This window comes from Mustela lutreola, chromosome 3 (assembly GCF_030435805.1).
Source record: "Mustela lutreola isolate mMusLut2 chromosome 3, mMusLut2.pri, whole genome shotgun sequence".
NCBI lineage: Eukaryota > Metazoa > Chordata > Mammalia > Carnivora > Mustelidae > Mustela > Mustela lutreola.
This window is the reverse complement of record NC_081292.1, coordinates 194127959-194154680: the sequence shown is the minus strand read 5'-3', so window position 1 is coordinate 194154680 and position 26722 is coordinate 194127959. Positions and strand designations below refer to the sequence as shown.

Below are 26722 nucleotides of genomic sequence, written 5' to 3'. Positions count from 1 at the left end.
TGGTCAGATGGGGACAGGGATGGATTTCATTACAGGGTGGGACCACAATGAGAGGAAGCCAGGGCAGGATTCTGAGAGACTGTCTGCAACCCTGACCCTCCAACAAAGACCAGAGGGAACCAAGAAAGTGTTGATTGACATAGAGCCCCGAGGAGTAGATGGTACCCTCCGCCATGCTCTCTTCTGTTTGTGGAGCAGGGAGACCTCTAAGTAACTAAGAAAACAACCGTGAAGCACTTTAAAAATACCCTGCAAATATGCCTATATGCCTGCACTGTGAGGGAGGGGCAGAATCAAATTCAAGCTAATGAGGTCCACCAGCCCTAAAAGATGACCGTTCTGCTCCATCTTTTAAGGTGCCTTCTTCTGCTTGCTCTCAGCCCAGAAGCAAAGTTTTCCTTTCCTCTAAAAGTTTTTATGAAGACCAGTTATTGTTTTCAAGTAGAGCAATGTGAGAAATTACGTTTGTTTGTTTTTTTCCCCATGGTGCTTCTAATAAAACCCCAAACAACAAACACACTGATTAACAGAAGCTTGAGGGAAATAAGGCTCAACAGAACTTTTGCAGCCCCTTCAAAGGCCAGGTGAGCGGGCACACCACAGACGGATTTTGACCGTGGTTTCCCATCTGACCCTACAGGTATTCCAAGCCAACAACGACGCATCCGAGGTGGTTCTTAACAAGCTGCACATGCCCCTCCTGACCAGGTTCGTCAGGATCCGGCCCCAGACCTGGCACTCAGGCATTGCCCTGCGGCTGGAGCTCTTTGGCTGCCGGGTCACAGGTGAGGGGGACCCCCCTGAGGCTGTGGAGCTGGTTGTGTCCTGGGCTCGGCTCCCGCTTTCAGCCCAGTAGCGTGATTGCACCCCGTGAGCTTTCCAGAAGGCTCATTTTCACCTGGGGCTCTGTTCAGCAGTATCTAATGTACCCCGACTCCAGACCTTGTCCTGCCGGTTACCATGTATCTGTGCATCTGCCACTCGCTCATTGGCTGCACCAGTGTTCTCGGAGGCCTGCTGTGCAACAGGCCCCACCCTAGGGAAGTGGACAGGGGAAGTGAACGAGCCGGGGGGATCTCTAGCCACACGAAACTTTGGCTGGTGGGCGGCATGGATCATAACCAGATTGTGTACTGGATAGTTATTAACTAAGATGTGTGTATGAAGGAGAAAGACCAGGTGCTCGGAGAAATGATAGCAAAGGGGACCCCACTAGCCATTGACTGGAAGTTTGGGGACAGCCTTTCTGAGGGTGTGATACTTAGGTAAAGTTTAGCCTGATGAAGACAGAGGGGAAAAGCATTTGGAACAGCAGGAACAGCATATGCGAAGGTAGTAAAAAGCTATGATAACACACGTGGAAGCAAAGACCAGATCCCAGAAAAGTGTCCATCCAGTTAGGAAAATAATCATCCAGGAAACAACTCGGGGCTCAGCTGAGCTCCCCTGGGCTTACCACCCTGGGAGGCTCAGGGGGGCCTGGTGTCACCACAAGGATATTCATGTCCTTGGCTCACAGTGTGAGATGCTTAGACACGCCAGGCACTATGCCGTGACCATTTATGTGGTGACTGGTGGAATCCTTGCGACAGCCCCTACCAGGTAAGTTCTGGTGCTCGCCTTCCTTCACACCTGGATACACTGAGGTATGGAGCAGCTGAATCACTTGCCTGACGTCAGACGGGTAGTGAGGGACACAGCAGACACGGACCCAGCTAGACTGGACCCCAGGCTGGGCTCATAACCGCAGTGCTCAAAATGCGAAGACGTCAGTTCTGACTTGCACGTGTGGTCGCTGGGTTCTTGCCCAGCTCCCTGCTAAGGGGAGATGGTGGCCGGCAAGCAGGGCAACAGCCACGAGCCCTTGCGTCTCCCTCCGCTCCACAGATGCACCCTGCTCCAACATGCTGGGGATGCTGTCGGGTCTCATCCCCGACTCCCAGATCTCGGCCTCCTCCACCCGCGAGTACCTGTGGAGCCCCAGCGCCGCCCGCCTGGTCAGCAGCCGCTCGGGTTGGTTCCCCCGGATCCCTCAGGCCCAGCCAGGCGAGGAGTGGCTCCAGGTAGACCTGGGAGTGCCCAAGACGGTGAAGGGCGTCATCATCCAGGGGGCCCGCGGGGGAGACAGCATCACTGCTGTGGAAGCCAGGGCGTTTGTGCGCAAGTTCAAAGTCTCCTACAGCCTGAACGGCAGAGACTGGGAATACATCCAGGACCCGAGGACCCAGCAGCCGAAGGTAGGCCATTCCCTGGAGACTCCCTAACCCTATCCCAAACAGGGAAGCTTAGTTTTGGGATGCTCACTTCCTAACCAGATAGTTGTCACCAGACTCCCTGTGTTCTAATAAGCAAACGTTAACTGAGAGATTACTTTGTTCCACGCTGCTAAACGCCATATTTTAATCCTTCCAACATCTCTGGAAGAAGGCTCCTCTGTCGCTCCCATGTTAGAGATGACAAAAGTGAGGCTCGGCGTCACCCCTGGGGTCACAGTGTGTGACTGTGGAGAACCACGATTCAGTCTGACTCCAGAGCCCAGACACCCACCCACCACCCTGCACTGCCTTTCTGTCAGGCTTGACACCCTTTGCACGCTCTTTCAGAGGATGTTTCCTTGGAGTTGGCCAGACGTCCAAAAGGGGATGTCGTTTTTGAAGGCTTCAGTATAGAACCTAGAGGATTGCTTCCAAAAACGACTATTTTTTTTAACGCCACGGCGCTCCTTTGTATTTTCCTAGTCTGGTCTCTGCTTAGACCTTTCCCACCTCTCATAGGGAGGCTGGGAGAGGCTGGAGAAACTTCCCAGGTCAGCAGAGCCCACTCCTGCCACCGTCAGGAAGTACGGGTCAGCCCTCGACCCTGGGTATGGAGGAGCCCCCAGAAGGGCAAAAGATATCATGCCTCTCCAGGCCAATCTCGGCGGGGGAGCCAGACATTCTGATCCTAACCGCTAAGTTACCCTCATTTTCCTCAGAAGAGCAGGCCTCTTTTACCAAGGAAGGAGGAATTTCATGTCTCTGTTTGGTCCCCTTTGCTCAGCAAATGTTTCCGTTCTTAATGCAGAGGCATGGGCTGGGTTGGAGGCTTTGCAGTGCTGATGTAAACACCCAGCTCACACTTTAGGGGCCTGGAAAGGCTCAGGACTTGGTAACTGGAAACCACAAGGGATAGAGCACAAACTGGACCATGGGTTTTCCCTGGCAAGAACAGACCCTGGCTCTTCTCGGTCATTCTGGGAGCCTGGGAAAGGAGAGATGATCTTAGCCAGGATTGGGGCCTTCCCTCCCCATAATAGTGCCCCCTTTTGGAATTGTGGGGATCCTGCAAAATAGGTAGCATCCCTAGGTTCCGCTCAGCCCATCCCTGGCATGTCTCCACACCAACATCGCCCTAAGTCAGTGGCTCCCACATGTGCTCTGGGTTGGGTCCCCCACCTGGCTTGGACCAGGACAGCCGCACTGTCCTCAGCTCATGTCCTGGGGCTCGACATGAGCTTTGTTTTGACCTGGGAGCTGTCAGTCAGCTGGGACTTTCTGCATCTAGACTTTCAATCATTATAAGATTTTTTTTTTTTCTTTTAAGATTTTATTTATTTGAGAGAGAGGGAGTATGAGCAGGGTGAGGGGCAGAGGGTAAGGGATGAGCAGACTCCCCGAAGAGCAAGGAGCCTGACGTGGAGCTCCGTCCCATGACCCTGGGATCATGACCTGAGCTGAAGGCAGACCCTTAATCCCCTGAGCCACCTGGCGCCCCTACAACAAGAACTTCTAAGACAATAGGCAAAGCAGCCTCAAATTCACTTCTCTTCTTTCCAGCCAAGTCCTTTCAGACACTAAGTCTTTCCCCCAAGTCCACAATCTCGAGTCCCAGCGTAGAAGACAGAACGTAGCAATTGCCTCTTTGATCTGCTCCCTCTTCTCTGTGTTCCTGGAACCCTAACTATCTTCCAAATGAATCAAAACTTTGGTCTGAGGATGGGGCTCCTATGGGTGGTAATGTCCAGTGAGTCAACTCTGAAGCTGCCTTCTGGGTGGGGCTGAGGGGCAGGGAGGAGACGGGAAGGATCGGGAAGAAGGGGAGGAGTGGGGAGGGGGTCCCACAGAAGAAGGGCTGAGTGGCCCGTCTCCCTTGCAGCTGTTTGAAGGCAACATGCACTATGACACCCCGGACATCCGAAGATTCGACCCCGTTCCTGCGCAGTACGTGCGCGTGTACCCCGAGCGGTGGTCTCCGGCCGGGATTGGGATGCGGCTGGAGGTGCTGGGCTGTGACTGGACAGGTAAGGCCTGCTTTCCCTCTCCGGGTCCCGCTCACATGCTCGTGTGACCCTGGCTTCCCGGGATGCCCTGGGAGGAGGTCAGACCATGAGGCTGTGGATGGGCCGAGGGGACAGCCCTCCCCGGTGAGGCTCTGTCAGCTCAAACCCCGCCCCAGCCCGGGCTCTGCTGTGTTCTCCTGCCTCCAGCCATGGGCACTACAGCCTCTGGAGGGGGGACAGTTTCTCAAAGGGATGTGCTTTGTCTTTTTTAAAGGATCATTTCAGTTGCCCAGCCCCCGTCTCTCAAAAACAAATCATAACCACACACCACCCACCCAAATTCAATTAGACCCTGACTCTTCAGGCCGGGAGGCTGTGGCTGTTGATTTAGGGAAGGAAAAAAAAAAAAACCCTCATGATAATAAAGTAATCGGTTTAATGTCTGAATCTGGCCTCCAGATGTCAGTGGCTAAGAGACTTCATTTTCATTTCGAAGCCACATCTGTAAAAGGCATTTATTTGCTCAGGAGGGACCTGTTGTAGGGAAGCTGACGGGAGTAGGACTTCTTCCCCCTGCGCAGCGGGAGTCTTGCTCATTCCTTCCCGCCCCCTCCCTGCCAACCTCACCCCTGCCACCCTCGGTGGCCCAGGCCCGGGAAGACCTCGAACTCTCCCCATAAGGCAGCTCAGGCCCCCTGCGCAAGCCCACCATCCCCGTTTCCGGGAAGCTCCCTTTGCTTTGGAGCCAGACCCCACCCTTCCTCCTGGCACCTCCTTGGGCAGAGCTGGTGCAAGACGTCACCTGGTGCTGGCTCCCTGCTCTCCAGAAGGAGCTCAGAGGAGCCCCCTGAACCCAGGGCCAGCAGGAGCAGCGGACAAGCCGAGCTGCCCTGCCTCTCCGTCCACCAGGTAGCTCCGTTTTCCCATCTGTGCCGCACCCTTCTCCGGCTCCCCCGACGGGGTATCCGGCGGGATAATAAGGGCACGTCGGAGAAGCACCGCTTGGCGCCCGGGGAGGAGCCTGCTGCCGGTGTGCTGTCTCCGATGGCTCAGAGGAGGAGCCCTGTTGAGGCACGCGGGCTAGAAATCGGGCCCAAATTAGCCTCTCTCACCTTTGGATTGAAGGCAGGCCCAGCGGACATATTTCAGTAGGAAGATTCTTTACTCACCATCACGTGGGGGAAAGGCCAAGTTTCCCTCTAGCCTGCTGAATGCGAGTCACCTGTTTGCTTGCAGGTGCCGAAAACTGTCCCTCCAGCAGTGATACAAGCTGGCTCCGTTTGTGGCCTTTCTGAAATCAAAGGGTTGGAGCCGCAGGGGACCCAGGAGCTTCTAGGCCGGGGGCTTTCAAACAGTTTTGACCGTGATCCACAATTTAAAAGAAATTTTTATCGCAATCCACTTGGCTTGCAAGCACGTGATGCATGCATACAAGTTAGGGCGTCTTGTTAAGTGCTGGACCCTGGGGACAGACGGCCAAGTACGAGACCTTCCTCTGCTGCACTCCGGCCCCATGGCCTCAGACAAGTTCCTTAGGCTCTCAGCATTTTGGTTATCTCAGCTGCAAAATCGGGACAATAATAGTGTATCTGCACCCCCTAGGATTGTTAGGATTCAATGAAATAATGGATATAAAGTACTTAGACTGCAGCTTGACAGCTAATAAGCCTGTGATAATAAGTAAACGCAGCTGGAACAAAAGGTTCCAGATCAGTGTTCCTTTTCCCCACGTGAGCACACTCTGACATGTCGCAGTCCAATTCAAAAATGCTGGTCATGACCCATCGCAATGATCCCACATCCTACTAACCAGTGTGGCATACACTTTGGGGGGAAAAAAAAAAATCACAGATCTAGGCCAATGTCTCTATCACAGATGGGGAAACTGAGCCCCAGAGAGAGGAAGCTACTTGTCAGAGGTGTGCCCTTCTGTGCCATGCCTCTCCCGGCCTGGCCCTGCTTTACGACCGGCTGGACCGTTGCTAATGTCCTTTCGCTCTTCCTGCTCCCCCTCCCCAAGCTGGCCCAAATTACCCTGGCGATGGTCAGCAACAGGTTTCTCATTTCAAATTCCTGCCTGGCCATTCCTTGGAAGATCAGAGTTGGGGCTTCTTAGCCTCCGCCCAACCTCCTTCCTTTTGAAGTCGCTGACATCTGGTTTCAATTGCGAGGGGCGCGTTGTAGTTTGACGGGCAGTTACCCCCAAGCTCCCAGGAAAGCGCAGCGGACACGGGCTGCCTTCTCACTATCTTTCATATCCCTGCCTCGTCAGCCCCCTGCGCCCCTGGATTTAACGTGATCTTTACCAACCTGCTACCTGACCCCCCGAGAAACTGCTTCCATGGACCACACGGCTTTTTTGCTTTTAAAATTCCCATTCCTCTTTGCGACGCATCCCCCCCCCCTCCGCCCCCATCTTCGCTTCATTCCTACCCCAAAAGGAGAGCAGGAAAAGTAATGGGGCTGGCCCGAGTCACTGCAGCTGGTTTGTTTGTGTTCCAAATGATTACTTCTTGCTTTGCTGCCCACAGTTTGCTTTACAATTGAGTTTGAGATTCTGTGACACAGTGACAAATTTGAACTTACAAATTAGGACGCTTCGAGGTTATTTGCTATTTACCGTGAGCAAGAGGCAGACACGGCGAAGGAACGTATGAAAGGTTATGTGCGTCGTATTTAATAGCAGGAAGATGGGAAGTCGACCGTGAAAAAGCTTTTCAACGTTATTTAGCCATGTCCTTCAGCTCCTGGCTTTATTAAACGGCATCCCAAAGTGTGCCTGACAAAGCGCCTCTCCACGCACAATAGTGCAAAGGAACATGTATAGAAATGGGCGGAACAATGCACGAGCTTATCCGGGGAGTCTCCCATTGGAGGGCAGCCCTGGGATGAAGACCCCACCCCCAGGCGCAGACGTGACGCCAGGTACTGGAGCCTCTCCTGGCCCCACCCAGGGGCGAGGCCCCACCGTTTCATTGATCTCATAAATAGTTGCCGGATGAATGACTGGCAGAAGCAAGTCGACAAATGAAGGGATGGGCGAGGGCATCTCCTGAGCCCAGGTCAGAACTGCCTGCCTGCGGCCACGTGTAGCCCAACTCCGTGCTGCGGCGAGCTCCTGGGGACCGTACTTTGAATAAGCTGCCAATATGGGCGAGCCTAGAGCTCTTCCATGGGAAAGGAATTGGCTTCGTGTTGGGGAAAAAAAAATTTTATTGTTTTTTGCAAGAGCCGGCCACCTTGGGCCCCCTCCCCTCAGGCCTTTCGTGTGCTGGGGCCAGTCTTGGTGGCCTCCCTTGAATCAGGGCACGCAGGCTGCCCTCTGCCACCTTCAATCCGGCCCTGAACTCTCCCCAGCCCCCGCCGCCCCTGGCTTACAGTAGCTGCTTGCATGCGGAAAGCATTTGAATCTGCCACACCCTGACCTAAAGGCACAGCTGCAATTACTTCCACCAACTGGAGTCTGAGTCCCTTTGAGTTCGTATTCCTTTCTGTGCAGTTTTGTGCAAACACGAACCACAATGGCTGGGGTCGCACCTCCCCAGCTGGGTCTGGCTTCGCTCGTGGCTTTGGCTGCTGCGCTTCTGATGATCTCGTTAGAGGTGGGCCCCCTAGGTCAGTTAGCTTTGGTTCAAAAAAGTGCTGTCTGAGTCAGGGAAGGCTGAAAAGAGAACGTCTCTTCCACGTAAGAGCAGGGTGAACCGGCCGGCAAGGCACGTCAGCAGCCCCCCAAGGGGCAGTGCACGGGAAGCTCAGTTCATTAAGCAGTGGGAGTTTTTCACTGTGTTGGAGGGGCACCACTCACTGTGCGTGGGGGAGAGGGGTAGGGAGGAGGGGGGTGTGTGGTGTACGCACATGTGCATCACACACGCTTCTGTCTTAAACAGAACACCCAGAGCACGGGTTAGCCTGCCTTGGGGTCAGCTTCACCTGCATCCATCCTGGTCCCACCTGGCCTTCTGTGCTGGCCCCAGGACCTTTGCTGTCGAGTTTGCTGCAGGGACATGAGTTTGTGTCCCTGCCTCTGTAGAGGCTGTTCTGTAGCTTGGGACTATTTTCCTTCAACTCGGGCAATGCTTTTGACTTCACACAGAGGTGACTCCAGGGATGTGTGTGAGAGTGTGTGTGTGTGTGTGTGTGTCCATCTTCCTCCTTTAAAAGCCTACACTTAGAAAGGAAACAGCATTTGGGGCATCTTCCTTCTGCTGGGTTTCAGTGCAGGCTGCCGCGTGCAGCACTCACTTCCCCTTTCTTTGCCTTTCCGCAGACTCGAAGCCCACAGTAGAGACCCTGGGACCCACTGTGAAGAGCGAGGAGACCACCACCCCATACCCCATCGAGGAGGAGGCCACAGAGTGTGGGGAGAACTGTAGCTTTGAGGATGGTGAGTCCCCGTCCGTCCGGGATAGTGCAGGGCTGACCATCAGAGGAGGCTGGCCTTTGGCTGGGGCAGGGACCTGGCTGTCCCCTGATCAGAGGTCAGGGAGGTGCGGGTAGTCAGGGGCTTGAGGCAGTGGCTGTTTACAACCGATCTAGAAGCATTCAGTTATTGGAACAACCAACCAGGATGGCCTCTAGGCATGAACCTGCTGGTCATCAGCTGAGATAAGTGCCCATCCGGAGAGGACCCCTCGTTTGAGAAGTCTCCTTTTCAGCCTTCACTTTGAATCATTAAAATCCTCAGCCTTTTTGGGTTGAGCTGTGTCTCCACTGTACAGTCCGGTGAAGGTCTGGCAGTCATCCGGATGACTAGGCCCAGGGAGCGTGGCAATCCAGGTTAACTCAGCAGGTAACCATGCTGTGACCACATTTCTCGGGGTCTTTGCCCACTGCTGGTTGAGAACATGTACTAGTCATGGCTCCAGAAAATGGCCCATCCCCTCCTTCCTGGGAGGTGAGCACAGGTCAGTGACAAAGGCAGGGAGGTGCAAAGGCACCTCAACCCTTCTTTGAGATCCCTGGGTCCCCTCGTTCTGAATCAGCCTCTTCACAGGGAGCTCTGTGTCACCTTCCCTTCATCTTCTGAGCGCATCTGAGTAAGATAAAAACAATCGGCAGAGCCCGAAAGTACGTCACCTCACCAAGTAGGAGGACATTCCTAGCAAACCGCAGATTTTGGAACACCTGGCATTTTTGGCTAGAATTTAAGGCTTGACAGTCTCCACTTACAGTAAATTACTGATCCTTATTAAACGTTCATTAGACAACACGAGGGAAGATTGGTGGAGAGACTTGGGGAGACTTAGAGAGACTTGGAGGAGACGCAGCTTAGCGTCGTCTCAGTGGGTAGATGGCACAGTCTTGTGAGAGCCTGCGGCTCGCTGACACCACCCGCTCCGCCGGCGGACTGGCCAGCTCCAGAAAATGGCGACAGAGGAGAATGGGAGGGAAGCCAAAAATAAACGCTCAAGTCGTGTGACTGAAAAACGATAATTTAATGCATATGCTTTTAGGAATGTTCTTTTGTATATTGTGTGGGTGAGGGGGACACTGTTGGTCAGGGTTAGTTGAATACAGGATTCTGACATTTTAATGAACTTGGTTTTTGTTTTATGAAGAGGAGAAGGAGACTTGGAGAATCCTCCAAGACGCGTTTAAGATAGTTCGCGAGCTCACGGTGGAATGCACACGGAGTTAATATATGGTATGGGATTAGCAGAGTTAGCCCGGTGGAGGGCAGGAGGAGGGGGTTCTATCTAAATGGTAATCCAGAGGAAAATTTAAGAGTTCTGCTGTAAGCTTTCAGAAGTTTAATGTAATTTTCCCATTTATAGTGGTTTGTTTCCTTTGAGGTTTCTTGGGTGGTTCCTCCCAACTTTTTTTTTTTTTTTTTTTTTCAAAAGGTTTCTTTGTGGAATTTGGTTTCTGAGATAGAGTTTGAGTGTAAACATGAGAGAGGAATTATGGTATATTGAATTACTCCATATTTTTTAACGGAAAAATAGAAATTCAGAAATTGGCGGGAGAAGGGGGGGTTAGGACTAAGGGCCGACTTTTCCAAGCCACAGGTTGATGCTTCTGTAATAGATTCCATGTGTTACTTCTGGACTCGAGCTGACGTTGGCCAAGGGCGGGCAAACATGAAATGCTCTCTCTGGGGAAGGGGAGGCACAGCCAAGGCCCGGTGGCAGTCTGCCTCCGCGGCCGGCGCTGCCCTTCCCCTCGCCCCCATGGTGTGAGCCATTTGTTTCCACCAGTCTGTTGTTCCCTTTAGATTTCCTAACCTGCCTTCTAGACCTTCCCCACGGAAATTCCTCTCTGGGAACCCTGAGAAGGGAAGTGAGAAGGCCAAAGACCCCACTTCCTCCCCGCTACTAGCACTGGCCAGCACTTTTCCGCTGTCTCTGAGGCCGCTGCGGGCAAGCTTCCAAATTTGGATTCCCGTTTCCTCTTTCCCCCACCTCCACACCCGTCCCTACTTCATTCCATCTTTGGCACCAGCTCCTACTGGGTTTTTAGAGCTCAGTGGAGCCTCCGAAGAAAGTCTCTGGGTTCAGTCCTCCAGCTTAGACAGGTGAACAACCAAGCGGAAGGCGCGAGCCATGGTGCAGGCCCTTCTGACATTTCCACGAGGAAGGCGTTCGCTGCTGTCCCTGGGATCTTGGCCCACGGGCACTCGGTGCCATGCAGAATTATTCTTTTCTCCTGGTCGGTGCTGAGCCAGGCGGCCGGCTGCTCTGGCCCCTCGCGTTGCCCTGCCGTGCCAAATCGCCCACCTGGCAGTGCTGTCCCACAGGGATGCCGAGCCGACCTCGTGTCGCGGAACAAAAGACCTATCCCAGGAGGTGAAGGGGCACAAACAAGCCTTCCTTGTTTTGGAGCTCACTCTCTCCTCCCTGGCCCAGCACCTGCCCGGCACATCAGCCTCTCTGGATGCTAATGGGCTTCCCCATCCCTTGTGAGAGCCCGGTTGGCAGGAGCCGGCCTTGCACTGAGGCACTGGGGAGACATTCTTCTCTGGCACTCAGGGAACAGCCATTTTCCCATTTGTCTGCTCTCTGAGGTGGACAGAAGAGCCTGGAGAGAGCCTGAAGCCATTTGGTGGCCTCATTTATAATTGCTTACTATGGGAACCACTGGCAGACTTGGCTTTCGTGCCTGGGAAGGATGAGACCAAAGGCTGACCCGAAAGCCAACGATCGCCAAGATGAGTTAAATGAATAAGCAAAGGGAGCCACTTCGCTTAGGCCTTGCCAGGGTTCTCAATAGCACCACTGTGGCTGTCGTCCGAACCCGTTTCATTTGCCTTCTTTGGGTTATTTTCCCCCACTTTCAGACAAAGATCTGCAGCTCCCTTCGGGATTCAACTGCAACTTTGATTTCCCCGAGGAGCCCTGTGGTTGGATGTACGACCACGCCAAGTGGCTCAGAAGTACCTGGCCCGGCAGCTCCAGCCCAAACGACCGGACGTTTCCAGGTAAGCCCATGGCAGGTCCAGAGTGGAAAGCCCGCTGCAGGGCTCCTGGTCCCAGGTTCCCTGACAAGCATCATAACTTCCCACCACAAGGCAGTCCTCTCTCTGCGCCCACAAACCACCAGTCTTTGCTCACAGCGTCACCCTACGAAACAGCGCGGTCGTGGTTCCTAGCCCTGTCTTGGGATTAACGGTGCAGCCCGGAAGCCGGGAGGGAGCACGAGAGGCCAAGAGGAAAGAAAGGAAAGGCAGAAAGGAAGCAGTTGGGAGGCTTCAGGAGACAGGATGAGTCAGCATCCCCTTGTCGCCATAGCTAAGCACTCTGGGCCGAGCCACAGGGCCTGTTGTCGACTCCAGGCTGGCCGCTCTTCCTAAAATGCCTCCTTAGGAGACCACTGGCCTGCAGCCCGACGGGTACTTCTCGCAGAGGGTCATCCCGTCGGTAGCGAACCAAGCTGAGGGTCCAAAATGCTGCCGCGCCCGTGGGGTCTAGCAGAGCCACCTGGCATGCGGCTTCTGGAAGAGTGTTGCTAGAAGACAGCCCTTGACGTATTGCTCAGCTGCCCTTTTTGAGTGCCAGGTCTGGGCAGCCTCTGTGGACACTGCTGATGGAGAGGGGCTTGCCTTGAGCCCTCCTCAACCTGCGGAAGCAAGAGGCCGGTCCTCTCTCCACCGCAGCGTGTGTTTAGAGCAGGTTCTGGTCCGCGCCGAACCCCCAGCTCTCCGGGGATGGGAGAGAAAGAGAAACCCAGCCTGTCATGTTTGCCACTTTCAGGGGCATCACCGTCCCCCTGTGATTAAGCTACCGCTGGGACGTGAGCAGAGACAGAGGTGGGTGTATGAAGACCATTAGATGGTTTTCGGCCATCAGACAGCTCCGAGAGCTGGGAGTGACCTCAGGAGCATAGAGACTGGCAAGGTGGATCCAAATCCTGAGCAAGTGCTGAGTTTTGAGGATTTATGACCTCTCGTTTTTAATGTAACTTATTTAATGGTAACTTTGTGTCATTTAATGTTTAATAATGACTGTGCTTCACAATGGCCTCATAAAATTCCAGAAAATTTAGCAGCCGGCTCTCGCAAGCCAGCGCACGTTGGCTCTAGCACCGGGCATTAGGTTTTCCTTTTTCTGCACCCCTGGCCTGGACCCCGGAACCCCATAAGCATTGGAGAGGAAAGGGGTCCATTCTGGGAATTAGTCAATCAGATGTTGCCTCACTAGAGAATAAAAGGGGGATGAGCCCCCCCTTCTGCAGGGTTCCCCAGAGCTGCTCTGTTGCCCCTCAACCCCAGGGACTGGGGGTGTCCCCTGCCCCCTAGGGGATGGCAGTGGGACAGATGCCAAGAGAGCTTTGCGGGCCGGCCTCCTGACACAGCCTGCACTTGCTTTCCTGGAGGGTCACAGTGTCTGCTCTGGAGAAAAACATTTTCATATTTCAAGTGTTTATCTCTTCAGCATTTGAGTGCTCAGAGAGATTAATATCTGAAGATCACCGTGGCCTCGGGCAACAGGAGAGAACACTTACCCTCATCCTAGCCTTAATCACCCTCCCCCTCTCGTTCACTGCAATAATGCTTAATTAATATAATGAGCCTCCTGCACGTTGGAAAAAAAAATACTTATTTTTATAACCCAGCCTGGATTTTTCATTTCATTTCCTCTCCTTTGAGACCTGCCCCAATTAATTGGTTGTTTTTCCCAACCTCCACTTTGTATCCGAACCTAAAGAAGGTGTGCGGGGTGTGCATCCGCGTGTATAGGCCTAGTGTGTGGGGTTACGGGTGTGTGTGTGTCTACATTAGCGTAGGTGTTTCTTTCTCAAGGTGTTTGTGGGTTCTGTGTGTGTGTGTGCACAGGTGTCAGTGAATATGTGTGCGTTTATGTGTGTGTGTGTACATGTTTTCCTTGGGAACCTCTGAGTGTGTGTGTGTGTGTACATGTTTTCCATGGGAACACACATTATGTACACACATATATGTACACACGTACATATATGTGTGTTTGTGTACGTGTTTTCCATGGGAACCTCTGAGTGTGTGTGTGTGGTTGAGTGTGACTGAGGTGTGTACCGGAAGTGTCATGCACGCACCTGTGCATTGCGTGAGGGGGGTCTGAGGGGGCAGCTCGGCGGAGATACTTTGAACGAAGGGATTGAGACGACAGCATGGGGAGGGTTACTGGCTCTTACTCAGGTTGTCCCTAAAAATTTGGCCTTCTCCCTCACACTCTCCTGAGCAGATTTTCTCTCAGAGGCCAGCCCTGTCCGGGCTACCAGGCCACCAGTGAGCCGCTGACACTCCCCAGAGAGCTCCCATCCCTGTCCATGTGAGCCCGGCCTTCACCTCGGCCCCGCTGCCCGTTCGCCCCCGCCGCCCCCTGGCGCAGGCCTCGCCCTCACCTGAGTGGCCCTCCCGCCGCCCTGGCTACCGGCTGGAAATTCTAGCTCTTGTCCTCACTCCAGCTGATTCATGACACCCTGCGGTTTGGGAGGGCTTTCCAGAGCAAGCTCGCGGAGCGGGCAGAGTTCCAGCCGGGGGCTGGCTGGATGGGGACAGAGAGAAAATGAGGGCCATACGGAACTGCGCCATCGAATGCTGTTTCTCCCTGAAGATGCTGAGGAGGAAGATAATTATTTTCCTCTTCCAGAGGAATCCCTGAAATTTGAAAAAGTGGCCCTTGTCACCTGTTTCCAGAAAACACAATTCGTACTGTTGGTTTCGGAACCCTTCCTTCCAGCCTCTGGTGATTTTAAAAAGTCACTTGCTGTATTTGCCGCTTTCCTTCTCCTGGCAAAGCTCAATAGGGGGCTTTTAGCAGGGGAGGATAGAAAGCCCTTTCTGTTCAGGGTGGTCCCTTCTTTAAAAGAAAGGGGGGTTGCCTGAGGGGAGCAGTCAGGAGAGAGGAAACAGCTGTGCCTGATCAGGGGCAGGCAGATGCTGGACCTTCCCAGTCAAAGCCAAAAGCCCTGTGTCCCCCACACTTCGACACTCCACAAAGAGGAGACACTCTTTAAGAGAAGTGTGCCATATGTTTCACCCCCTTACGGGATAGCCAAGCAAAAGTAATTGCCTGTAGGAAAGGCGGTGTCTCCATGGAGCGTGGAGGGCATCGGGAGAGCCGGGGGTGGGGGGAGCACAGCAGAAGAGCCATGTTGAAATATCCTACACAGCCTATTTGCTTGGAAGTGTCTGTGGAAACAACTTACATTCCTCAGATATTTTCTGATTTAGTTCTTTTCTCATGTTTTGTTTTGTCTTTTTTTTTTTTTTTTTCCTTTCAAGTCAGCAATTAGTTCTGTTCTTTTGGCCAATGGGGAGAATTGCTTAAGGCTGACAAGACACCCACTGGTTTCTTGCCACTGTTTTTGTTTTTCAAGATAGTCTTTCAAGCCACTCAGAATCCCTTCTTTTAGCTCTTTGCTTGTGGCTTAGAAGCCAGGAGTGCGCTCACACCCGCCCCTGGGAACTCTGTCCTGAATTCAGTAACCCCTGGTGATTGCAGAAGAGCCAGACCCATGTCCTCTGAGAAGCCGCTGTGCCTTTTCTGTGCAGCTACAGCCTCACAGAAAATGTCTTCCCTTGTGGGAACTGTAGTATTTTCCAGAGACAGTCTCAAGTGCGATGGTCGTAAACCCAGTTTTGAGGATGATCAGATTCACATATTTCAGGGACAAGGTAAAAACTCTGAGATGCCGTGGTGAGTCTGTGTGTCTAGAGCATGTTTAATGTGGTAGCCGCTAGCTCTTTTCATTTTACTTAATTACAATCAAATAGAGCTATAATTTTAGTTCCTCATTTCAGGGGCTTGGTGGCCATGATGTGTCAGACAGCACCGTTGTAGACCAGGGTCATCAGCACAGGATTGTCTTGGTCAGACTGCGTAGACGTCTTTTAGCATTGAGGTGTGCGTGATCTCTGGGGTCCTTGCTGATGCTGCTTCCCCACAGAGGGGCCGATGGCAGTGGAAACCAAGAAGCAAGTGATTAGGTGGGTGTACCTTCTCTGGAGTCCCTTGGTGGGAGTGTCCGGTGTGGCTACTTTTGTCATCGGGTCATTCAACCTCAGTGAGCCACCACAGTAAGGGAAGCAAGTAGCATAGCGTTAGGTGGGGTAGGAGCTCTTTCATCTGACCAAAAGAAAGTAAAGACTAAGTAATATCAATAATAGTAATAATAGTAGTCGTACTAACAGTAATAGTTATGGTTACTATTATTATCATTATTATCAGGATTGAGACAAGAAGACTAGAGAAAGAGCGCACCATGGCAGGTCCGCTTCAGAATCCTCAAGTGTGTGGGCTCCCTACATGTGTGCTCTCTTACACGTCCGTTGACCTCATGAAGTACGGTGACAGGATTCCTTCACTTCAATCACTCCAAATGGTGGACGTGAAATACAGGAAACGGGCAGGGTGCCGGCCGGCTCCGCCTACAGATAACGCAACACGTGGTCTCAGAGTTGTGGGTTCATGCCCCACATTGGGCTTGGAACCTCCTTAAAATTAAATAAATAATAAATAATTAAAAAATAAAGCGGGCAGTGCCTGTTTGGATCAGTCCACCATTACAAAAAAACAGAGCTTTGGCAGCTCAGCACTTCTGTGTTTATTGGCTTGAGAAAGCAAAACCTTTACTCTGGATTCAGAAACAAGCTCAAGACAGACTAAGAATACAATGTTCCGAAATACTGGAATTTTGCTAAGGGTCGCTATTCCCCCAGATGTCAGTGGGAGAGTTATTAACGTTATCGCGGGGCTGTTTTGATGCACATCAGGCCATTTATAAACTCCATGGGAGTAGAGGACTGTGATTCACGGGGGCACAGGTGCCTAAGACTCTGTGTGTGTGTGTGTGTGTGTGTGTGTGTGTGTGTGTGTGTGTGGTAGGGTCAGGGGAGGTAGATGGTTGCAGAGAAATGACAGAGGGGAACTGAGGAGTGAACTTGCTCACGATAGGCTTGTTATTTGGCAGGGAGCTAGTTATGACTCTGAATGAAAAAGCAAATTCTCTGAACTCAAAAGACCTCCCCTGTAGGCAGCAAAGGATCCGGACTCTGCGTTGGCATTAGCTTGAGTTGCCGTTGGAAAGAGGATGAGGTGGCTTGGAGCGGGCAGAGCCACTGCTCATACACAGACGAGACCTTCTGGGGCTCAGACTGTGGGAGGCAATTAAAGACCAGGAGCAGCTTGGCTACGGGAAAGCCGACATTCAAAGAACACCTTCAGCTGGAGAAGAGAAGCACAGAGGCCCTTTTTTAAGGAAAATAGGAAGGCAAATCTCTCTGACTTTATGGAAAGACAGCAGTGAAGAGAAGCTATTATTCCTTTTTTGAATTTTTTTAATTTGAATTCAATTTAATTAACACACGGTGTACTATTAGTTTCCGAGGTAGAAGTAGGTGATTCATCAGTTGCACGGGACACCCCATTTCAAGTGCCCTCCTTAACGCCTGTCACTCAGCTGCCCCATCCCCCCACCTCCCTTCCGGCAACCATCAGTTTGTTCCCGGTAGTTCAGAGTCTCTTACAGTTTGCCTCCCTCCCTATTTGCCTATTATTTTATTTTTCCTTCCTCTGTGTTCATCGGCTTTGTTTCCTTTTTTTCTGAAAGTCCTGATTGGCTGAGTTCCCCGGCAGTGTGCAGATTGATAATGAAAGGGCAGAATGATGACAAGACTGCCACCACTGCAAAACCTTCATGAAAGTGGACACACAAAAAAATTTTAAAAAATAAGTTAAAAAAAAAAAAAAAGCCAGCTCTGGGAAGACTCCTGCAAAGACCAGACCTGACACCTCAAACATCCACAAAACGGTCAATTGTAAACCCTGAGAACATCCTGCTGAGTTCATCCAAAGTCAATGTTTCCCTTAACAGGTTGTTAATTTGAGGACCTTAGCAGAGATAGACTGACCTTGGGAGGCCAGCCGAGGGGCTGACTCATGTTTTAAGCATGACCTATACAAAGAGATTACATCTCCTGCAGCACTAAATATTCTCTCAGATGGTTGTTCTAGTAGGAGGGCAAGATGCTAGCCAGGAGATGTGTGTGTCGGACAGATGGTGCGTTTGGCTTTGCGATAGCCAGGATGATCGGGCTGGTGATTTACTTCAGGGTTTGGTAAGGTGTGCACACGGCCGAGTCCATGTTGTTGGGCCGAACAGTCACGTGCTCACACAGCACTGCTGCAGCTGAAGCCAGATGCGGCCATAAATCGCCAGGTAAGACATCAGGAGATCCTTTCTAGAGACAGCGGCAGGTTAAAATGGCTAAACGGCCCTGTCCTCTGCACGGCCCCGCTGCTCTTTTGAACTCCTATTGTTAGTTCCCATATGATTATTTTTCCTGTGTCATGGGCAACGACAGATGTTTTGAGTCAAAACCTAGCAAAATGCCTCCCAAATACGTCAGGTCCAGGAGGAGAGGGATTGTATCTCTGGGACGTTAGTTCTTCATTCTCTTTCAGCAACTAAACGTATTTCCTTCCTATTGTCTTTTTGTTGGAAGCTCTCCATGGCCGGCAACACTGCCATCAGCTATGAGTATAAGAAGACAGTCTCCAGCAGGCGAGCTGGTTGCCATCAGCTATGAGTATAAGAAGACAGTCTCCAGCAGGCGAGCTGGTTCTCAGCTGGTCAATTGTCATGTTTGGGCACCTCTTAACAACCCAGAGGGCTTTTTCCCTGAAGTCCAAGTCAGTGGCTAAAGGGGCCCCCCTGTGCCATCGCAGCCCGTTAGTTGATCAAGTAATCAGCAGCCGTTGCGTGCTTACAACTTCCTCTGTGTTCGGCAGTGATAGGCCATAAACTAGAATGTTCTACGGGAACAGACTTCACTCACAGCACATATATGGGTGCCATGACTTCAAAGAATGGAAGCACTTAGCTTAGAGGAGCATTAGTATAGACCTACCCCCATAACTAAAGCCCCCCCAGTGTGGGCATTTAAAGAGGCAAGCATTGAGTTTCCTGAGAAAATGAAGACCCGGGGTCTGAATTCTTCACTAGTGAAAAATGTTTCCAAGTCAGAGGACAGAAATTGGCTGTGCTCCATCAGGGGTAGACGGAGGACGTGTGTCTCAATGACAGCAGGAAAACTTAAAACTGAATTTAAGAAGTTCCTGACAGTTAGGGTTGTGACCCAGAAAACACATTGCCGATGTGACCTATGGAAACTTCTTCTCTGGAGGATTGAAAGCAGAGGGTGGACAGCTGTTCTGGGGACATTTTCAGCATGGTTCCTCTGGGCAGCCGGGCTGACCTGATCTAAATGGTCTCTTGAGGTCCCACTCTCATTCCAGAATCATGTTGTATTTTATTTCATCTACTATATAGTGGTAGGAAATACATGTGGTCAACAGCGCATTACGCACAAGTGGGAGCTGTCTGGTTGCAGGGGTTGGAGCGTCTTCACTGACCTCCAGCCAAACCATACTTCCTCGTTAGTCTAGGACTTGTCTTCCCAGGTGACTGGTGCTTTTCTGACCCTTTTTCTTTTCTTTAAAAACAAAACAAAACAAAAACAAAAACAAAAAAACAAAGGCAAGCATAGAAGTCAGTGTGTGTAGCAATAGTAGTAGTAGTAATAAAGACCAGAGGTTTTAATGAGCACTTACTATGTCCCAGTTACTGTGTCAAGCATTTAGCATGGCCTGTTCCATCTCCTTCTCCTCACAGCCCTCTCCAGCAATGTTCTTATTATACCCATTTTACAGACGGGGGAAACTGAGGCTTTAAATGATGGGTGAGCATCAGACAAGGGGTCCAGCCCAGATGAGCGGCCACGCTCTTGGCAATCCTCCTTACTTGGGTGCCGTTCGCTCCCTAGCCGCCGTCTGAGACACATGGCTTCAAGCCTCCGCACCTCCACCTCCGTTTCCTCTCCAGTAAAATCAGGGAAAGCGGTGCTTGCTTCCCCGACCTAGATTTCCCAGGGACGATCACGGAAGAGAAAGCAGGCGGCGCTTCTGGTGCCAACGCTGGCCCACAGGAGGCGCTCAGCCAACACCAGTACTCTTGCCCCCGCGTTTCCGGTCCCCTCCCTGGGGGCCCTGCCTGGTCAGAGCCATTCCTCCCTACGTCCTGCCTCCAATCAGGCCCCTCTCGGCGACAGGCGGGGAGGTTTTGCGGCTCAGCGTCCCTCTGACTGATGTCTACTGCTAATTCCTTAAATTTACATATCATCTTTCTTCCCTCAAGCTCCTAGCACTTAGCAGACAAGTGGGGCACAAATGATTTAACTGAGTGAAATTCAGAGGCCCGCTTGTCTTGAGATTCTGCAAACTAGTGGATTAGCTTGGATGTCAGCACTGACTTATGATCCTTCAGCTGCTCGTGCTTAGCACGCCACCAGCATTAACTCCCCAGTCTTCCCGGGGTCCTTTAAATCATGCGGAGCGATTATGGTCTTATTGGGAGAGCGAGAGCAGGGGTGGGGCGAGAAGGGGGCCGGCTGGGGTCTGGGTGCAGCAGCCTGGGAGACCTCTGGCCTGATGGGGCCCGAAGTTTTAGCCACAGGATGATTAAACGGAACAGACCCGGATAAGATCCAGCCAGCGCGGCTCTCTCCACCTCCACACACATTCTACTTACTAAATTCTAACCATTATGCTATGAATCCCCTGCCGCTTAAGAATGTAAATTCACACAAGTGACAGTATTTCTGCCAAGCAATTTTCAAGCAGCAAGTGGGTCTTATTTGTGAAACTGTGAAGGAAGAAGGCTGAATAATAAGTCTCTGAAATCTGGTTTCCTTTCGATCTGAGGTGAAAGCAGTCAGGGCTTGGAAATTACTGGAGCACGGGAGCTTCGGGGGGGATGGGGGTTCTCACTGGTGGCCCCACGTGTGTCCCCAGGTCACCCTGTTATTATCAGCTCACCTCACCTTTGAAAGGGCTGTTGGTTCAGGACGGTGGGAGGGAATTGTGAAGAGATTATCTGAATCTGGGATTACCAAAGGCTAGCTGACTCTCCCTCTGTTCGTGGGTCTTGAGAGAATATCGAGCCTCATATCGTTCCTTCATCCATGGGTTTGCCAGTCATTCATCGGTGGGATCAAAATTTCCTTGAGTTGTGACATATACAGGGAGAAGCAGCAGAGTATTAACCCTTAGATGCGTAAGCCTGGGATTCTGTCATCTACCTGGAGCCATGGGAGAGGCACCCACGAAACGGTTAAATTACAGTGCAGGGCCGTGGGTGGTTACCTTCTGAAACGCATGAGAAATGGCCTCAATCTTTTTAAAAATAAGGTATGATCAGTGGTGCAGTCGGTAAATGCTTGAGTTGTGGAGAGGAAAGAGGCGGAATATGCCAGAATGGGTAGGAGAAGAATTGCTCAAAGAGGTGGGAGAGGTGGAGTTGGTAAGGGGTGGGGGGGTGGCAGGAAGGAGACGTGAAAGTGGGGGGTAGGTGTCGGGGGTGACGCCCAGTTTGCCTTGAATAGACAGGGACCGATTGCCCACACGCTGGGCGGGCACCTGGGCATAGCTGAAGTGAAGACCCCACTTCTGGGAGGCGGAAAACCCGACGTCAGGTCTGGCTGTGCACCTGACTGCCCTCTCCACGTTGGATGAGCCCCCTTGAACTTTACTGACCTCCGTCTCTCCGTCTTGTGCAAATAACATTCAGAAGATAGGGCTCTCAAAGGCATTTGGGAAGAATTAGACGAAACGATGCTCGTGAATGTGCTTTGGAAACCTGCAGAGCATTCTGCAAATATGACGTATAATTATTATCATTAATAACGGTAGTAATAGGATCTGATAGGAGAAGGCGTAGGTTTGGAAGATCTTGGAGCTGTCTGGTTGCGGCCCCCATGTCTCCTCCCTTGGCAGATCACCACCTTCGAGATTTCTGCTGTGGACCGCTGCCTAGTTATCTGCGCTGACTCTGGCCTTGAAGGGCTCTCCTGTGCTGGGGTATTAGACATGTGGTTCTGGATGGTTAAGGAGACAAACCGAAATCCCAACTATGCATCCTGAACTGGTCCGATTTGACTGCAAGGGAGGGTAGCTTTTGGTGCAGTAATTCTAGGGAATCTAACTGGAGAGGCTTGGCGGGGAGGCAGGCAGGAAGGAGAGAGATGGGCTGTGGGAAGGAAGGAAGGAGCGGTTTGGGGGCCAGTGATGGGAGGACTGTGACCTGTTCCTTCTTGCTTGAACAATGATGTCCGCTGGAGTGGCAACAGCGAACCACTGGTCTAGAGAATAACCCTGTTGATTCAGGGCTCTGGAGTTCTTTTTTTTTTTTTTTTTTTTTTTTAAATTTTATTTATTTATTTATTTATTTGACAGAGAGAGATTACAAGTAGGCAGAGAGGCTGGCAGAGAGAGAGAGGAGGAAGCAGGCTCCCTGCTGAGCAGAGAGCCCGATGCGGGACTCGATCCCAGGACCCTGAGATCATGACCTGAGCCGAAGGCAGCGGCTTAACCCACTGAGCTACCCAGGCGCCCAGGGCTCTGGAGTTCTTGCCTAACAAGTTCTCCCCTAACAAGCCCAGGATGTTAACAGTCCCTGGTGAATAAGAAAGCTGGGTGCACACCTCTCAGATTAAGGGGATTCTAAAGTGTTTGAGGGGCTGGCTATGTGGTGTGAACGTGCCCCCACCACTTTGGCAGAAGAGTTCAGCCCAAAGGAGGCGGTGAGATCGTCAAACGCCTCCCTGTGTTCTGCACAAGAGGCCGGAATGCTCCTGTGCCTGTTGGGTTTGCAGGGGCAGGCCCCCATAGCCTGGTCTGCAGGGGACGCGGTCTGCAAATGGCAACAAGACCTCCGTCGTCTGCGCAGTGTCTGATGTATTTACAAAGTAATCCGCCAAAAGGCCCATCCTCGCAGCATTGGGGGTGTGAGACCTTGATCCGGCCCGGTGTATATTGTCTATGAAACACATAGCCTTCGTTAGTGATGATGCCCGTGCCCGTTCTCGGCGGAGCTCTGTTTGCCTGGCTTTCTGAAAAGGGCCAGTTCTGGCCTCCTTGGCCCAGACAGGGAAGGAAGTAGGGCGTCCGGCCACCCTGGCTTTCACCCCACCCCACCGCAGCCAGCATCCCTTCTTCCGCTTCAGGTTGATGCTGGCTTCTGACAGTCACTAGAGCCCAGGTACCTCCTAGTGGCACGGGTGGAGACAGACGGTTTTAAATGTCTTCCGTCTGGACAGTGCCCAGCCAAGACGACAAGGGCTTGAAGCACAAGCTGCCTGGCCGGGATCTTCCGCCCGTCTCGCAGCCGCCTCGCCCCCTAATAATCTAGTCCATTAGGCGGCATCGGTCCTTTGGGTGAGCCAATGGCGAATAAGACGTGGGTCTGGCGTCTTCGAATCTGGGGGGGAAGACAGACACAGACACTGCGAGCCAAGACGGAAGGCCAACCGCACCAAGTGCCATCTGCAGACAAGACAGAGAAAGTGATATGGAGAAATGGGCAGGAAAGACCAACCCGACATAAAGGCTCCCAAAGAGGCTTCAAAAGGAAGCCGCTTTTGAGCCAAGCTCGGAAAGAGCCTTGAGAAGGAAGCACGGGGCCTGGAGAACAAGGACATGAATAAACAAGACTTCAACCCCCCAAACTCCGGTTCTGGCTTTCCCGGGGCGGGAGGGCACAGCCTCAAACTGGTCTCTCTCCCCAGTGTTCACCGGGACCCTCTGGGTTTCTTTCCTCCAGATGACAGGAATTTCTTGCGGCTGCAGAGCGACGGCCGGAGAGAGGGCCAGTATGCACGGCTCATCAGCCCTCCGGTGCACCTGCCCCGAAGCCCCGTGTGCATGGAGTTCCAGTACCAAGCCACCGGCGGCCGCGGGGTGGCGCTGCAGGTGGTGCGCGAGGCCAGCCAGGAGAGCAAGCTCCTCTGGGTCATCCGCGAGGACCAGGGTGACGAGTGGAAACACGGGCGGATCATCTTGCCCAGCTATGACATGGAGTATCAGGTAGGGTGGTGATGGGCGGGGGCGCAGGTACAGAGGTCCAGGGGAATCTTTGTGATCCGGATTTCAAGATTTCCGAGGGCCATGCCCATTCATCATTAGGGAATGTGGTTAAGCGCCGCTGTTTTCATTGTGTTTCTCACATTGCCATGGCAACTAAATGACACTCTTATTTGTTATTCAAAATGTGCCTATCTCTACACCCAGACTTGGTTCTTTGTTCCTCCTATTGCCTTTTATATTGCTGAAATCTTCCCAACAAATGTTTCTTCTCTCCAGTTTAGTTTCGATTGCTATCAGGTAGCCTGACAAAGGGACCCAGAAGCCAGGGAAATAAACACACACCAGCCTCCACATACAAGGCAGGAAGCCTGCCGAGCCCCCTCCAGCTCCAAGGAGAGGACAAAATCCTGCCAGACCCGCCCTGGGGCAGGTGGGCACGTAGAAGGGGCAGCCGCTGTTTGCACTCAGTGGCCCACAGACCCGAAAGGCTCCTCAACGAGGGGTTCCTCTCCCCAAAGCTGCAGGAGCTGGGCTCTATTATCTCTGCCCCACAGAGCGAAAGACTGAGGCACAGATGGGTTTGCACAGCTGTGGCTGAGGCTTGGGTAGGAGTAGGCACACTGTGGAAGAGGTGACTGAGAACCAGCCAAGGCATTAACCTGCTCCTCCCCAGACGAGAAGCAGCAACAGATGGCTGGTGAGGCAGCCAACTGCTCGCTCAGCTTGCCAGAGGACATGTGCTCGTCTGCAGAGAGAACCCGGGGAGGGTGAGCGTGAGGAATGATTGAAGACCACGGAGCCGAGGGCCTTCCGTGTGCAGCCTGCACTCGCACTGGAGGTTGTGAGGGGTCCTGGGCTCCGCCCCACCCCGCCTGCATTCCCATTTATAAACCGTAATGCGCTGTATTGCAAGGACCTGTTTGCATTTTTGTCTCCCCCGCCAGATGGTAAGGTTCCCTGGGCAGAGGGTCCGGATGCTCGATTTTGTAACTGTCCTTGTTCCTGGCACATAGTAGGTGTTCAGGCAAGTATTGGTGAAGGAGAAAGTCCTTTCCCTCCTCGTTGTAATAATGGAGGTATAAGACAACATTATGCCAAAGGCAGTCCAAACCCATCACACCGTGTATCTCACCTTACTCCCATCTGTTATGTCCTCTGAGTTTCCAAATACCTGGATTGGGCATTTTGAAAGATTTATGGGAAAGAAAACTCAGACATGGCTAGGGACATTTCAACTCTCCTTTAAACATGTCTTGATTCTGGTCCTTTTAATCAGTACCTTCCAGTTACTGGACAACAATATCCACACCTTGTTATATATATTTTTAATCCCTTTAGATATGCATTTGATTCTTTTTAAATTAAGATTTCAAGTACTCTAGCCATGTGGTCAACAGATGTGTACCAGGTATAGTAACATACACACACACACACACACACACACACACACACACACACTTTAAGCTGCGTTTAACAGAAAATTGGAAATCTTTGCATGGTTTGAACCAGGGAGCTCGGTTAACCATGGCTCTTGTTCTCCCGGCTTCTAGATTGTGTTTGAGGGAGTCATAGGAAAAGGACGTTCAGGAGAAATTGCCATTGACGACATTCGGATAAGCACTGATGTCCCACTGGAGAACTGTATGGGTACGTGAATATTTGTCTCTTTGTGGTTCTTCCAAATAAGACACCGGGGGCGGGGATATACAAGAGGAGGCAACACGCCATTTTCAAACCCAGTAGAACCCAGTGGGAGAACAGCTACAGTCCATGCAGGAGGTGGGCTATGAATATCGTTGTGTCTTAGGCTGCATTGGGGATGAGATGGGAGGGGTGTGAAGCGAGGTGAAGTCTTCTATCTCCTGTTCCCATTCAGAAATCGACAAGCATTAAGTATACGGAGACTCAGGGTGCCAACACCCCATCATCAGACTCCAGCTTTTAGCAAAGAAAATGCTAGAGAATGAGAGCAGCTGCCAGTCAGAATTACATGCTGCACGGGTTTGATGTTTTTAATGGAAGCCTTCACTGGAGAGCTAAAATAGTACATATGTTATATCAGACTGATAACACGATTACCCACGTTGCTCCTGTACATGAATGAATTGCAGGAGAAATGACAGCAGGGGAGGTAGAATTTTAGTTTTCTTTGAAGCTAGTAGCTTCAGTGCCCCGGATCCCAGAGCTGTAAGATTAAGCACCGCAGGCCAAGTGACCAGCACAGGAAGGACACCGTGATTGTCTCTTTGGACAGAAGTGCTGAGCAGACAGCCCACTGAAGATGCACACATCCGCCCATCCCGACACCGTCTCCCTTGCGCGCCATGGGCATTTCCAAAAGCAAGAGGGAATTCTGAGAAGGAACGGGACCTGCTTTACTCGGCAGAGGGACTGGGATCCCTTACTGAGTGCTTCTCTTGGCACACGGGTCCTGGATGTGTGTGTGCCCGATGATGTCAGAAGCAGCAGGGACCACCCCAGCCCCTCAGGCCCTGGGCATCTACGTGTAATCCAGGCTCCGAGAAAGTAATCAGTGGTAAATGACTGATTACAATGCTTCAGAGACCCATTGCTCTATAAAGTCCTTTTTGTTCCAAAGCAACTTTAGGGCTCTCCTCCTCCCTCCCCACCCCGCCAGCCCCTGGGATGCTGATGTGTTAGACACGGTCTCGAGCATGAGGAGACGTGGGGACACTTTCCATGGGGTATTACAAAAAATCATCTTCATTACACCTTAAACCTGCCCCATTACTTCTACCCCTTATCTAACTCAATATTTTTTTTTTTCCTCCAGAACCCATCTCAGCTTTTGCAGGTGAGAATTTTAAAGGTAAAAAAAAAATTTTTTTTTTTTGCATGTCTTTTTCTTCCACCCATGTGATGTGAATTTGGTGTTGGGGGAGGCACCTCCAAACTTGACAGATCTCTTAAGAGAAAACAGACGCCACACCTTCCCGCCACTAGATGGCACCAACAACACCTGTAGATTCCCGGAGAGAGGATTGAGATCTTTACCGCCTCTTGTTTAATTAAAGTTTAGAAACCTATAATAGAGACAAATAGGTTACAGATAAACCTTTCAGCCTTGCATTGTCCAACGGGGAGCAATGAGGCTGAAAATGCATGAGCG

The 26722-nt window shown here is 51.8% G+C and overlaps 1 protein-coding gene across 4 annotated transcripts in view; it reads left to right on the top strand.

The window, feature by feature from the left end:
- Positions 1–26722, top strand: part of NRP2 (neuropilin 2) — a 115040-nt gene that overhangs the window by 57935 nt on the left and 30383 nt on the right. For 2 of the 4 annotated variants that reach the window (XM_059168297.1, XM_059168299.1), the window contains exons 8-15: positions 641–785; positions 1888–2237; positions 4135–4279; positions 8526–8642; positions 11535–11675; positions 23330–23592; positions 25143–25239; positions 26387–26422. In XM_059168297.1, coding sequence (XP_059024280.1) covers positions 641–785; positions 1888–2237; positions 4135–4279; positions 8526–8642; positions 11535–11675; positions 23330–23592; positions 25143–25239; positions 26387–26422 — 1294 coding nt within the window. The remainder of the gene's footprint in view (positions 1–640; positions 786–1887; positions 2238–4134; positions 4280–8525; positions 8643–11534; positions 11676–23329; positions 23593–25142; positions 25240–26386; positions 26423–26722) is intronic. The other 2 variants (XM_059168298.1, XM_059168300.1) reach the window with 1 other exon arrangement.